This window comes from Baudoinia panamericana (assembly GCF_000338955.1).
Source record: "Baudoinia panamericana UAMH 10762 unplaced genomic scaffold BAUCOscaffold_7, whole genome shotgun sequence".
Lineage (NCBI taxonomy): Eukaryota > Fungi > Ascomycota > Dothideomycetes > Mycosphaerellales > Teratosphaeriaceae > Baudoinia > Baudoinia panamericana.
The window spans coordinates 204,469-218,658 of record NW_006911263.1 but is presented as its reverse complement, the minus strand read 5'-3'; the positions used below and the strand labels follow the sequence as shown (position 1 = coordinate 218,658).

The following is a 14,190-nucleotide window of genomic DNA, read 5'->3' as shown; positions in this document are numbered from 1 at the left end:
GGGGATGGAGAATTTAAGGTCAGCGAGCTGATTGGCATTCACTCACGCTTGCTGTGGTAGGAGCAAACAATCGGCGACATTAACCAGGAGACCGCTTGTTATAGTGTGTAACACTATCATGAGAATTCTCAGGCGGCCGTGGACACATCTTCACATGGCTGATATCTGTCAGAGCGGCAACAAGGCTGTGCATGAGGTACAATCTCGGGGCAGTGACCTGCCACGGTTGGTGTACGGCGAAGCGGCAAAGGCTGCAGCCGGGCGATGAAGTGTGCTTGCCTAAGGCTGTGTCTGCCCCACCTTGCGCAATGCTAAGTCATTGGTCGCAGCGTCTGCTTCGGGTCGGTCATGGACGTGACCTCTTCTTCCGTGCCTTTGCTGGCCAACTGAGGAATCCAGGAGACTTTCACTGAATGTCCTCCATTGATCACGATAGCACATTTTGAGGTGATCACGTTATCTAACGCCGGGGATTTGCTGCTGAGATCGTCGGGTCTTCTTCTTCAGGTGCGTGTTCGAGAAGACCTAAGCTTGCAGTAGCACCAAAGCACTCCGCCTCCAGTGGGGGCACCTGCATAGAGGCCACCGCATCTCAGCCATTGCGCTGCTTGACATGCATTGCATGCGGCTTGGTAAGATGGACTGCATTTTGCCTCACCAGGGTGGTGTCAGGCTTCCGTCCTCCCAGGACGTATTAAGTTTGATGCTGCGCCCGCGAAAAAATCAGTTGATCTTTACCTATTCACATGGTCTCTTGGTGGGCCTCTGGTCAGTATGGTTCGATCCCTAGCGCGCCCACTCTTCGCAAGAAACCGAAAGCTACCCGATAATGGACTTCATGAGCTGCCCGTACGTGAACCTCAGCGGTCAGCTCCGACACGAAGCCCTACCCTTCAGCAGCTGGAAGGGGACTGCTATATTCAGCCCCACAGTGATGCCGGCGGAGATGCTTACTACATTGGGGATGCGTACGAGCCAGCCAAATGCGCTCACGAGTGGGAGATCAAAGACAAGTAGGTCGTACCAATTGTTCCAGTGTATAGCACTGACCCGAGGGTTTCCAGCCTTCGTAGGCCATATCTCGAATACATCAAGCGCATCTCGAAGCACTTCCCACATCTGGAGTACTTGGCTCACTGGATGGAGGTCACTTGTGCTCCGCCCAAGTGGAAGTTCATCCAGAAGTGCGAATCCAACCGAGAGTCGCGCGCCCGGAGGTGCCACGTCTGTGTGCTGAACTACGATGGCGACGGCTCACTCAGTTCCAAAACTCATGAGAGTACGGTTGGGCTCGGAGCTGCACTCATGAACGATCCAAGCGATGGTGGAAAGGCACCCGTAAGACTTATCATCGTAGAGGACCTTTCCCGCGACGTTGTGGAGCTGCTAGGCGCAAGATACGACATTGACCCTCTCTTTTTCCTTTCGCATATTGGAGATTATTTGTTCCATAACACCCGCGACCGCTGGGTCGAACTGCCAGACCTGAATGTTGTCGCGCGGCAAAGACCTTATTTCAATGTGTCCTACCTGCGAGCCCGCTATTTCAAGAGCCAGCTGGAATTTGCAGAGGCAGAACGGCAGACGGGCATGTGGAATGTCCTACGCCGCCTCGATAGTGACCGGAGCAGTAAGAGGCTTTCGAACGGCCTGCTAGACGAGAAAGACGCCTGTGTCACGCTCACACGCGCGAAGACCTCTGTATGGGTTAAACCTCGCTCTTCCACTGAGCCGGTTATCGGTGAGTACTTCTCGGTCTCCCACTTGTGGACATCAATTGACTGCTAATTTCTCGAACAGCGATAGTGCTCGTGGATCCGACTGTTGAGGTTGGTTATCCGCAGTGGGGAGGCTATCGACCATTCGCCCCTACGCCGTCAATGCACGATGAGACTGCCGCGGAAGGACCGCCGCGCACCTCGTTGTTCCACGACACCGTGTACTGGAGCAGCAAGATGACCAAAGATGAGCTGGACATTATGCGAGCTGACACTAAGTTCACTGTTGCCATACCAATTCTTCGTCTGGTGCTCGCTGACTGGATGACGGTATTAAAGTATATGGCCACCATGCTTAACAAGCTCGAATGGGAGTTTGAGAGGCCACATTTCTGGGAAAGTCCAGGTGATATTGATGGCTTGCTGAAAAAGCTTTCCCCTTGGCGACGAAATGTTCCTCTCTACAACGGAATGATATCGGATGCGATCGACCGCATTTTTGGGCACAATGCGCGCCCGGAAGACCGGAACGCGAACGCAAGCGTACCCAGTCCTGATCTAGGCATACTATCCCTGCTGCAGGACTTTCGCAGCATTCAGCAACAAATGGCGGAAAGCCAAAAGCGCATCGACACGTACCAAAACATCGTGACTGCCTCTGTCAACATCGAAGAAAGCAGGCGAGCAGTCCAGCAGAATCAACAGATCGGCAGACTGACTTGGATCGCAAGTCTGTTCATTCCTCTGAATGCCACATCAAGCTTTCTCAGCATCTCTCCTGACTTCTCAGCCGCTATACAAACCATTCGGTTATTCTTTGCAATCGGCATTCCTTTGACGATCATCGCCATGCTTTCAGTGGACCTGACCGACCCAAATAGTGGCCTAATACGCCGGGGTTGGAAGGCTCTTACGGTGCGCAAGAAGAAAACAGCCGCAGCAGAGGGTGAACGACCAAAGATGCAGTCGCGCAAAACCATACTGTGGGACATTGGAACTGGCTGATTCGGATGAACGAACTGCCGTTTTAGCGAATATTCAGTGCCAGCGGAGGTGTTGGGAAAGCTTGGTTTCGGCGCTACGCTATAGCCGTATATTGCGGAATGTATGCAATATCCAGGTCGGTAACACGTCGAACTTACTGCGTGGTCGTGGTGCTAATCGGGCTACTGGTGATCGCTCGTCGTCGCCGCATTTGCCATGCCCACGTCCAATCACACGGAAGGTGCGACGTATGCAGGCCAAGGAAACCCCCGATATGCTGTTCAGACTAACATCACCAGTTCTGATAACGGTATTGCATTCATTGCAGATCCCTTGATATGTGTCTGGTGGTAATGTCTCTAGCGGTAGTACAAAGCATGCTTCGGTACGCACGCCGCTGCAAATGCGGAATGCGATCAGCTTACACGATCGTCTCCAGCTTCTGCGCGTAGCCTAACGTATTCTCGATGACCGCGCCACTGCTACTCATGACATCCTTCTCTGCTGCTAGCAGCTCCTCTTCTTGCTGCGGGAAGTATATCCGTCCGTCCCTGGCCACCCAGCCTCTCGATTGCGCGAACTGAACGACTGCGCCTTCTGAATCGAGGAAGAGCAGGTTCTTTGCGTTGGCAATCGGTAGGGACGGGTAAGCCCGCTCTGAGCAGGATGCGATTTCCGACCGGATTGTATTTATGAGCACCTGCGATCCGTATTATTAGTGTCAACGCAACACTCTGGACAGATCAAACCCGCTCACCTCAGAGAACACGCCAAACTCCTCACTCGGCACCCGCTCGCCCTTCGTCTCACCCCAAACCTTGTCGTAGCTCCCCTCCATCAACGCCTGTTCGAGTCTGATGGGATACTGTATGAAAACATCTTTCTCCACCTGTGCCTTCCCTCTGCTCACCTCCAAACCCTCAAGCACTGTGTGAAACCCGCCGTAGTCGCCAAGACTCAGCAGTAACAGCAGGTACAATCCCGTGACCTGACTCTGATGCTTCGGGCGACCGTGCCTTGCGAATCTATCGTCTGGTAACGAGTAGAAAGACTGCAGTTGCTGGTAGTAACGGGTGAAGCTCTCAGTATCTTTTAACCGGATACTGATGAGGGCGCCGCATTCCAGTATGCTTGCCCCTAGAAGGAGATGCTGAGGTGATGTCTGTGATGATGGTACAAGCGCTTTGAGATGTAGTAGTGCGAGCTTGCCACGTGAGAGAAGCTGCGGTGCTTGTTGGATTGTCGACGGTTTGAGAGAATCAAGATGGCGGAGGATCTGGGTTGCTTCGTGCTCGGCCATACCTTTGTCTCTACAGTCTGGGCTGGGAATGATGTAGCGTATAGTTTCTTTGGGACCGGGTCAGACAAAAGCTATTCGATATGAAGGCGTTTGTTGTTTGCCGGCTGACACCCCGTTCACCGGCAAAGCGCATGATGCACGCGACCTACCTGCAGTTCAGCACAGACCATATCGCCGCTGCCAAGCTGCCGTCGGCCTCGGGCCGGCGCCAGGTCGCATGGAAGCTTGGGATTTGCCACCGCACTCCTTCGTCGGTAAGCACGCTGCTGTCACCAGGCGTACAAGGTAGTCACTCCACGTTGGTGTGGACTAGAACAACTCTCGAGACATTACAAGACAGGAGTGGACACGGCGAAACTCTGTTGTGGAGCGATTGCATACATCAGCAAGATAGTCATGTTTAGCGCATTGGCCTCTTTCGAGCAGTCTATATAGGCCCACGAGCCCCCGAAGTGTGTGCAGGAGCTACTGGAGTTAATCTAAATGTCACTGGCTTGTGGCAATGGATGCTGGCGCCTGGTAATCACCGCCCAGTCAACAGCTGGTATGAACAGCTCAGAAGTGATACCACGAATGACGGTAGGCTCGTTATATGCCTGCACGTGGTTAGTGAGACTCATCTTCTGCTTTTTTAAGAAGTTTGGCAGTTCCCATGTGGCTGAGTGTCACCGTATACGGTCTGAGGCGGACTCGGTTCGAAAGTTCTGAAGTTAGCCACTTCTGTGAGCTTGGGCGTCTGGCTTCATGGTTGCGTTCCGGTGAACGAAAGCGAGTCGTTATGCTATGTGCACGGTTGTTGCGCTGATCTGTCACGTTAGCGTATCTACTATCTAAGGTATCATGAATCTGGTCGAAGCCTCGATCTTGGACCGCCGTAGTGACTGATCACAATCTACAATTACGAGTGACAGCTCCTTGACATTTCAACTGCTTTGGATGGGGTATCTGAGAAGTCGACGTTCTGGACGTGTCGGTTGACGCGTTCCGCGTAAACTTGCACTGACATGAGTACCAGAGCTGAGGTGATGCATGGTGCGAGCCTATAAGCACTGGTTCGGCCTAGTCTAAGATCTCAGCGGAAATCTAGAGTTGCGTCCATCGCAGTAACCTAAGGGTTCCAACAGCCGATGACCATCAGCCTTCAGAATTTGTCTACTTACTAAATGCGAGCAAACCCCAGGTCCGGTCTCGTGGCCAGCATGAGTGGTAGGCAAGCAGGCGGACAATGCTGCCCAAGCCGACATATCGTTGACGTTAATCGGCCCGTCGAGCTGCCTGACTCTGATCTCGCCACGATCGTCCGAGACGCTGCTCGGCGCTTCACCTTGCTCTTGTACACGAGCATCGCTCAAGAGATCGATGAGCCCATGGTGGTCGTCGTTTTGTACTAGTTATTGACACAAAATCGTCAAACGTGATGTTGCTGTGGTACGAGGCATTGTTGACGCGGTCGGTGACGGTTTTTCGGATTGTGTGCTGATATTCTGGCTTGTTCGCTGGAGACAGGCACTTGTCTCATGCCATCATCCTTTCGTAGCAACGAAGACGGTCTCTTATGCTGGTCAAGGCCCCCGATGCGTTTCTCTTGCACCTTTCGCACGATTGACCGGCCGGAATCGGATCGGATTCCAGATCGGAATGCATGGTAAGGATGGGATAAGCCTGCAAGTGTGAGGACGAGTGAATATGGTCAGTTGAGCGCGTAGCATCCATTCATGGTATGTGTGACTGGAAGCCTGTCACATTGGGGGGTTCTACTTGCACGGTAGTGCGTTGTGTTTGTGTCTGGTGATGCTAGGCAGGTTGCGCATTCATACCGAGTAGTGGAATTAGTACTTCATGGTTGTACGTCAGCCAAACCAGCACCCGTGTCAGACGGTGCGATCGAATGGGTATAACGAAGTTGGATCCCTGACGAGATGCACGAATACAAAATGACCTGAAGCAGTATAAGCAGCAATCGCAGATTTGAATTTAAACCGTTGCGAGAGCATTATTCGAAGACTCAGCTGCGCCACATCTCGTACAACCCTTCGCTATCTGAATGTACTGGGATGCTGTAGTGGAGAAGTCAGCCGTTAGCATACCGCTAATGCAGAGTCGGAGAGGGCTGGGGAAGCCGGCAAGGCAATTGTAAGTGCTGCATCCGCAATGGCAGTCATGGCACGCCACTAGGTACTCTCGCAAACGCGTAGGTACGTTGTCTTCTTTTGGAATAGGTCTGGCGACCTTCACGGGTGATCGTGTTGCCAAGTCTCGACGGGTAGCGAGGTTGGCATGTGCTCAGAATATGAGTGTGATTATCAGACATAAGATAGGCGCTTGTTACAGTACGATGCTTGACAATACGTGTGGCGTGGACCTTGACGCGAACAAGAGAAGGCCAAGCGAACGGAGCGAACGGCACGAACCACGTGCGGTAATAGCGTCGACAAGGTGAGTACGGTACCGCATGCCGCTTTCAAAACCGCACTGAATGAACGCTGCTTGATCGCGCAGATTGGATAAAATCGAGGTATTTGTGCCCTTCATGACATTGTGATCAAATCCCCGCCATCGCCAGCTCATCTTTGAGTCTTATATGCCAAGTCAGCGTATGATAGTCCAAAATTATGTCCCCTCCCAGGCCGCAGTCTACCGAACCGGCCGTATCCGATCGGTTTCCAATTGCCTCTCTGCAATTGCCTTTGGGGATCAAGGCCGCCAATACGGCATATGCTTTTGCGCAGTTCGGGGGTAGAACGCAGGCTACCATACCGAAGACGCAACGCTAGGTCACAATACGTGACCGTCGGACCCAACGGCGACCCGTATAGCTTCAAGGGACATAGTCCCCAGCCCAGCGGCGCATCGAGCAATGGTGCAATATTGATTGCGTGTTCGTGACTGCAACTCTGACCTCCTTGGCTCTCTTCACCACGTTTCTAGCTTCGAGTGAGTATTCAAGTGTTGGTCAGCTTGTCACGTATAAACCGCGCAAGCGAGGACAGTGATCGCCGGCTTATAGGCAACTGTAAACGCTGTCAGTAAATACGATAAATATCTCAAGTGGCCAATAGCGTGGCGAAAGCGCCCGAAGGGAGAAGCTCGGGTTGCTTGGCGCCCGCTGATGTTCCTCTCTTCCACATCCCCAAACCTTGACCGTATCAATCCTGCAGCCGCATCACCTGCATTCCGCATCCTTGACCCACTCTCAGCAAGCTGTGCAAGCTGCCTTCGTTGTTCTATTGGTCCACAACGAGATACCGCCATTCTCGACGCTGCCCGCGCGCCCACAACCTTCGCGGGCTTAGCCTGCCATCAATCCTGCAGGCGACCCGCAAAAGGCTTTCGGCAGTGACGCCTACGACTCTCTTGCACCGGCAGAGAGCAGAAGGAGACTTGGGGAGAGAAAGACACACGTAGAGTACGTGACCCCAGCACCAAAGGGCGTCTTATTAGGCGCGGCCATGCCACCATCACCGCCCCCTAGAAGCAGCCACGCTGCAGAGCTTGCATGTCCACCACAGCAGCACACGGCAGCTTTGTGCGTGGGTTGACCGTGCAGAGCTCCACTCGCCGCAGTACCTTCGTGGTCGATGAGCTCGGTGGCGCATGGTGAGAGGGATGGCAGCGGTATTGCCGCAATCTGCCCCCGTCCGCACCACGCTCCACAAGCACGCGCGCCTCGGCCTCGCTTGCTTCGGAATCATCACACTCTCACATGACTCCTGCATGCGTTGCATTGATCCGGCAGATTGACTGACGCGTAAGGCCACAGACACCGCTCGCATCCCTGCTGACTGAGGCTGCTCGGTCCCTCGCTCAGCTGCGCGCGCTCTTACCCTCCTGCACCTTCTCTCAAGCCATCACCACGATGGGTAAGCGCATTTTCCTTCATTCCCACTTCACCTGCCAAGGTTTATACCCTCGATCCTCACCTCTATTGAGTTTCGAGGACAACACTTGGCTTTTGCACTGTCTTGAGACAAAGCAACCACAGCGCGACTCGCTCATCACTCATTGAGCAACAGCTAAGCTGACACAACCTTTCACAGACGACAACTACCGCCCTTCTCGTGATCGTGACGATGTAAGTAGACTAACCTCCTCTTTCCTTCCATTATCATTCGAACACACATCCGGATATGGACCGCCTCGAACCTACTAGAAAAGGAGCATTTTGGATACAAACACCACAGCAGCAGGATCCACACGGATCGTCTTCACCATACAATGCAAGGAAATAAGGACTTGAGCTTCAAGGAGACAGCCTCAGCACTCACTGAGCGCGACAAGCAAGATAAGACCATCAAAGCGAGAAGCCGACATACTTGACCACGTAAGCCACAACAGTCCTGGCACAGTCCTGCTCTAGCTTGCGCACGGCAGTGACGAGATGGGTACTGCACAATGGCTTATAGCCCAAAGCGCCTTCTGGAAGCCTTTCATGGTAACTCACGCCCGAACCAATGGCGGAAGTCTGCTGGCCTCCTCCAGAAGACGCTTCGTGCTCCTCGCCATGGCTACCCAACAGGTCTCCAGATACACCCACGCCCAGGCCGGCACATACATTTAGCCACATCTCCGCTTGCTGGATCTAGCATCGCCGTACCTTTGCCGTCAGCGAACAGTGCGTATGACTTCTCGCCAAGTCGTAGGTTCGGCATCGACTCCAGTCCGTAGTCTTAAGTATGGATGGCCGATTGGCATTATTCGAATCCAATCCGCCTATCCTCTGGCCACCAAGGTCCAGAAGACCAGTTTCCGCTGAGCTTGTATGCTATCCGGTGCTTCAACAATCCGGTTGGAGAGCCGCCTAGGATTCCATACAAGCAGCAGCCCTGTCCGTAATCAATCATGGAATGTAGCAAGATGTGGCCGGTGCTGCTTGCTTATACAAGCTCCGCCACTGTCGGTACAGTCACCGCGTGCTGCGTGGCACTGTTCACATCCGCAGCCGCTGCTACTAGCAGCATTTCATGAAGCTTTAACAATGCTAGATCCGCCTCGCCACGCCGCACTCCCGCACCCTGTTCGATAATGAGGGCAATGAATGGCTGGCTGGTTCGGCGCTGCGTATTTGCTGGAGAACTGCGGATGAACACCGGTCGGATGGCGCGCAGCAGAGTGCTCTGGAGCTCTTCAATGGCGGCATGCGGTTCCGACGGCGCTATATCGGATCTGGGTCATGTCTGTCGCTGGTTGCAAGGTCGGCATCGGTCGGTATCATGGCAACCAGTGTACTTCGCAGTCTTACCCTGATCAAGATAGCCTTGAGCATGACATCTGTCTCTTCCATGCGCACCCAGCACTTTCTCAACGTACGCGTATACGCTTGCAATACCGCCTCGCCGGCTGGCGATGGGCTTCTACAATGCTGCTATACGACATCTGCAAGACACGCCCCGTTTGCGCTGCATTATCCCAACGCCATCATCAAGCAATATGCTGCTCTTCTTGTTTGCCAACACTATGTTTGCTGGACTATCCTGGCATCTATAGCACCTGAAAATCTGCTCGGATATCACCGCACGGACCATTCCCAACTCTTGGCGCCGAAACTGGAAGGCTTGCGGCCTCTGGCTCTAGGTCCCCTGCACCAACAACACCCTATCATGGAGCCGATGGCGGATTCCCTCCTCTGGGTCAGGAGAGGGCCACCACCACCGCCACCACAGCCCCAGGAAGCCCCACCACCGCCGTCGCCTATTGGGCCAACGGCACCCCCTGCGAAGAGTAATGCTAATGAGATGCAGCGCTCTCGTGACCGCTCACGCTCACGCTCACCAAGGCGTGATCGCGACTACGACGAAGACCGCCGTTCCCATAGCCGTGATCGCTACAGACGTGATCATAGGGATCGCAGCCCCGTCAACGGCCACGATCGTCGTGAGAGGGAGTACTCGAAGAACTACGAAGATCGTGCGCCACAGTCCCGTAATTTCGAGGATCGTGCTCAGCACAAGGAGAACATGCTCGCCAACGTCCGCGAGTCATCGCAGCAAGACCGTCGTGTCTACGTCGGCAACCTCTCCTACGATGTCAAGTGGCATCACCTCAAAGACTTCATGCGCGAGGGTAAGCATCACTTAAGTACCAGATCCTCCATTTCGACCTGTCACTGACATCCGTTATAGCGGGTGAGGTGCTGTTCGCAGATGTGCTGCTCCTTCCCAATGGGATGAGCAAAGGCTGCGGGTACGCACACCAATATTCAATTGCAGCTAGGAAGTACTGATGTCTGATAGCATCGTCGAATACGCTACTCGTGATCAAGCGCAGGCAGCCATCAATCAGCTCAGCAATCGTAACCTGATGGGGCGCTTGGTGTACGTTCGCGAGGTAACATCCAATCAGCCGGAATCGTATCGAAGTCTGTTGCTGACCATGATTCAGGACCGCGAGACCGAGCCTCGGTTCACTAGTGGTGAGCCGGCTCCGCGTGGCGGCTTCCAAGGCGGATACGGTGGCGGCCGTGGTGGCATGGGCGGAGGGTTCGGCGGTCGTGGCGGTTACGGTGGCGGAGGCTTTGGCGGTGGCGGTGGTGGAGCTGGCAGTAACCAGATCTTCGTCCGCGGCGTATGTTTCCTTCCGCCTACACAAATCATGCTAATGCTTACCAATATTGGCACAGCTTCCGTATTCCGTTGGCTGGCAGGACCTCAAGGACCTCTTCCGTCAGGCAGTTACCACTGGCCAGATTATGCGCGCCGACGTCCACATGGCGCCCAACGGCCAATCTAAGGGCCAAGGTATTGTAGCATTCGACAACCCTCAAGACACGCAGAACGCCATTCAGCAATTCAACGGCTACGACTGGCAGGGCTGCATTCTCGAGGTTCATGAGGATCGCTTCGCCAATAGCGGTCCGCCCGGTCGTGGTGGATTTGGTGGAGGGTTCCGTGGAGGCTACGGCGGCGGCTTCGGAGGCCGTGGCGGCTATGGTCAGGGTGGCTTTGGAGGTGGTTATGGAGGTGGCGGATACGGAGGGCGCGGTGGATTCGGAGGCGGCTATGGTGGTCGTGGAGGAGGAGGAGGCTTTCGCGGCGGCTACGGAGGCGGGGGTGGCTTCCAAGGAGGCACTCACGCAGGAGGAGCTGGTGGCGCTTCGGGCGCTGGCGGCGCTGGTGCTGCTGCTGGTGGCGAGGCTCCACCGCCAAACCCCTTCGTCGACTTCTCCACCTCGGGCGGCCCGGAGAGCGACACCATCTATGTTCGCAACCTTCCGTGGAGCACCAGCGACCAGGATTTGATCGATCTCTTCACGACGATCGCCGAGGTTAAGCGCGCGGAGATCAAAATGGAGACGAATCTTCGCTCCGCCGGCACCGGCGTTGTGCAGTTCGCCAACCAAGAGGACGCCGCGAGCGCCATTGCCAAGTTCACCGGCTACATGTACGGAGGCCGTCCACTCGGCATCAGCTATGTGCGTTACACCAACCAGGGCGATGACAGCATGATGGAGGGTGCGGACGCTGGTCGCATGCAGGCGGAGATGATGTAAAGCATCCTCTAGCCACGCATACTAAGCCAACCGACCTAAACTTATCAACTGCGACAAACCACGCGATTGCCGACGGCAACGTTGCGATTGTTGTCAACAGCTTCTTGCTGGCACTTGCTGGCAGAGCTTGTAAAATACTGGTATGCTCGATTACATACAACGGACTACTTGGAGGCGTGCTTATGGCCCCAACGTGCGATAAGCGACTCGCGGCTGTACCACCATCACGCCACCACCTACTGACCATAATGCGTCCCCAATCTGAGGCTCGCTGGTTGAACAATGGCATGCACATGCTCATGGAGTTCAAGGGGTTGAATAATGGACAGAGCCGGCGAGCTATATCTTTGCCACTGCTAGCCGATATGCAGGCCTAACTTGAGGTAGCGGAATAGGTAGCGTGCTGATCAATGGGTCAACTGTTTCATCACGTATTCGTATACCTGTTTTGTAGCTGGTCAGTCTACTTGTGAGACTTGGTAGAAGCAGGGTTGGGGATGGGAACGAATGCTTACGGCCCATTGCACGGCATTGACGACAAACGCCCTCGCAGAGCACACGCCAAGGCCTCTAGAGAAGACGCTGATGCCTTCAGCGGCATAGGCTTCCTTTGCGATGTGTAATGTGCTTGGTCTTGCAGTAAACGGTAATGTCTGTCTCAGAAGCGGCTGAGCTGCAGGAGAAGCAACCATTGACGAATGGGTTGGTACGAGGTCCCACGTCTGGTAGCGAGTCTTGATTACGTCTTGATAGAGCGTTAGCAAGAGCCTGCACACGATTACCTGGTAGGGAGAGCTATATACCCAACGGGAAGATGGATGACCAGGTCACAATGCCAGCCAATCCTCCACAGAGGAGCACTTTCAGGGCTTGCTGGTTGTGGCTATCACTTTCGGCAGTCATAGCACGCTTGGTCATCTCGTAGCTCCAGAAGCTACAGTACGCTTAGCAACCACAATGCTCACCATTTGCCGCTGGGTGGACGCACTAAAAGCCGTAGCCTACAGCATCTCGTACGCTCGTAATGCCACCACCGAGGTACAGGCCACGGAGTCCAGCCTGCTTCCACATCTGCCTCGCAATGTCTAACGAGGATTGAGGAGGATTGCTAACTTGAGCACGACACTTGACGAGCTCTGTTGGCGCGCTGACGATGAAGGTTGCAAGGCCACCAAGAGCTCCGGCAGTCCAGATGCTCCACGCAGATGGGTTCTCCGGCCAGTCACTCATCGAGCCAGTGTTCAGCAAGGCTAAGCTTCGATTGTACGATACGAATAGTAGAGCGTTCAGCAGGCCATAGCCTAGGATCGGGGCTGCGGCTCCTCGCAGAAGAGAAGTCCACCGCTGTGATGTGGCATTGTTCCTGGTGTTGGCTGAGACATCTGGCAATGTACTCGATGACGGTTCTGTTCTCCATGTGCCGGCTTGCAATCTTGTCTTTAGAATGTCTAACGGATTACCAACAACTATACCTACAACGCCTGCAGAGTAACCCGCCCAGAAGTCAGCGGCCATTATTCGGAACAAACTGCGAACCGCCGCATCGCCCTCTGAGCAGAGCAGGTCGCGCCAAAAGAGTCACTCGAGAGCCATAAAGCACCTGGTAAACCTGATGTGGCCGTCAAACCATATTGACCGTATTCATGCTCATGGAAGCAGTCTTGCAGTGGGTCCAACTTAAGAAGGCACGTTACCGCCACATCGGTCCAAGCGTCAGGACCCTCACTGTGGCTAGGAAGCGTCATCAATGCTTGTAATGGATGAGACAACTTCGTAGAATAAGTGGTCGTTGACGTTCGTACATCTATCTCAGTGTTGCCATGGGGAGGCGGCCGAAGACACGCTCGTGGTACTCGCCCAGTAAGGTAGTTCGCAGCAATGGCACTCCTTTGTCCTGCTGACACATCGTCAGTACTCTCGTGTAGGCTTCCTTAGGAGCGTTCACCACCGTCCATGCGCTTATAGGCGCCGACACTACTTGTGATACATGACGACAAGCACTGAGACGAGGCCGTGGGACTTCACCAACGTGCTTGACCTCGTTAACTCTCTGTCATCGAAAAACGTACCGTCAAGCGACTACAGTACGGGAAAGAATGGCGAGCCGGACAGGCTGCGAACCGGGACTGGTGGTGCCCAGCATGGCGGTACTGTAGCTGCCAGAGATTTCGCAACGCCCAAAACGAGCAAGCTGGGTGATTTTGCGAAAGTATGGCAGTTCCTAGGCTCTCCGTTGGATTCACCGACACCGACAGTGCAGCCACCGAAGAGCGAGCCTGCCCGACTACATACTTTCCCGAGCAAGCTTGACTACACCTCCGATGGCGCCACATACGCCCATTCTACCGCTGCGGCTAAGAGCGGCAAAAGCGTGACCTGGCATGATGAAACGAGTGCGGAAGAACCGGCAACGGATACACTTACGGATCGTTCTGCTTCCCCGGAGACGCCGACCTTGACGAAGCAGCAGCGCAAGAAGCAGAGACGGAAAGAGCGGCGAGCAAAAGAGGCTACAGAAGCGCTTAAGAATGCCACCGTCTCCGAATCCGAAGCGGATAACATGAGCCGCAAAACGCCGGCGCGAAAAGCAAGCGTGCACACTCTTGCGGCCGAGCCTACCAAGCGCTACAATTTGCGCGAGCGTGATGCCGGAGGTAGAGCCATTACAAGCGTGACAGAGAATCTACAGCCCTCTATCGAAC

General features: G+C 54.4%; 7 protein-coding genes across 7 annotated transcripts; 3 read left to right on the top strand and 4 right to left on the bottom strand.

The window, feature by feature from the left end:
• Positions 1–924: 924 nt before the first annotated feature.
• On the top strand, positions 925–2,570 carry BAUCODRAFT_44556 (uncharacterized protein; the record flags this gene model as incomplete). Its single annotated transcript, XM_007678704.1, has 3 exons — positions 925–1,013; positions 1,065–1,741; positions 1,801–2,570. Coding segments are annotated over 3 exons (1,536 nt in total), but the record flags the coding sequence as incomplete, so codon positions are not given.
• A 353-nt stretch (positions 2,571–2,923) lies between these two features.
• BAUCODRAFT_576812 (uncharacterized protein) lies at positions 2,924–4,002 on the bottom strand (the record flags this gene model as incomplete). Its single annotated transcript, XM_007678874.1, has 2 exons — positions 2,924–3,402; positions 3,460–4,002. The coding sequence occupies 2 exons, from the start codon at positions 4,000–4,002 to the stop codon at positions 3,124–3,126; spliced, it is 822 nt and encodes a 273-aa protein (XP_007677064.1). The 3' UTR covers positions 2,924–3,123.
• A 726-nt stretch (positions 4,003–4,728) lies between these two features.
• On the top strand, positions 4,729–5,455 carry BAUCODRAFT_495262 (uncharacterized protein). Its single transcript, XM_007678873.1, has one exon. It carries the CDS (start codon positions 5,166–5,168, stop codon positions 5,391–5,393), a length of 228 nt encoding a protein of 75 aa, XP_007677063.1. The 5' UTR covers positions 4,729–5,165; the 3' UTR covers positions 5,394–5,455.
• A 1,959-nt stretch (positions 5,456–7,414) lies between these two features.
• On the bottom strand, positions 7,415–7,870 carry BAUCODRAFT_495351 (uncharacterized protein). Its single transcript, XM_007678872.1, has one exon. The coding sequence runs from the start codon at positions 7,773–7,775 to the stop codon at positions 7,461–7,463; it is 315 nt and encodes a 104-aa protein (XP_007677062.1). The 5' UTR covers positions 7,776–7,870; the 3' UTR covers positions 7,415–7,460.
• Position 7,871: 1 nt separating this feature from the next.
• Positions 7,872–8,851, bottom strand: BAUCODRAFT_495350 (uncharacterized protein). Its single transcript, XM_007678871.1, has one exon. It carries the CDS (start codon positions 8,564–8,566, stop codon positions 8,294–8,296), a length of 273 nt encoding a protein of 90 aa, XP_007677061.1. The 5' UTR covers positions 8,567–8,851; the 3' UTR covers positions 7,872–8,293.
• Positions 8,852–9,734: 883 nt separating this feature from the next.
• Positions 9,735–11,871, top strand: BAUCODRAFT_576806 (uncharacterized protein; the record flags this gene model as incomplete). The annotated part of the gene is made up of 5 exons (XM_007678870.1): positions 9,735–10,062; positions 10,122–10,182; positions 10,233–10,326; positions 10,381–10,563; positions 10,619–11,871. 5 exons carry the CDS (start codon positions 9,735–9,737, stop codon positions 11,486–11,488), a joined length of 1,536 nt encoding a protein of 511 aa, XP_007677060.1. The 3' UTR covers positions 11,489–11,871.
• Positions 11,872–11,873: 2 nt separating this feature from the next.
• Positions 11,874–13,120, bottom strand: BAUCODRAFT_157025 (uncharacterized protein). Its single transcript, XM_007678869.1, has 4 exons — positions 12,477–13,120; positions 12,292–12,422; positions 12,004–12,233; positions 11,874–11,931 (listed from the first exon to the last, which is right to left on the bottom strand). Exons 1-4 carry the CDS (start codon positions 13,001–13,003, stop codon positions 11,896–11,898), a joined length of 924 nt encoding a protein of 307 aa, XP_007677059.1. The 5' UTR covers positions 13,004–13,120; the 3' UTR covers positions 11,874–11,895.
• Between the last annotated feature and the right edge of the window lie 1,070 nt (positions 13,121–14,190).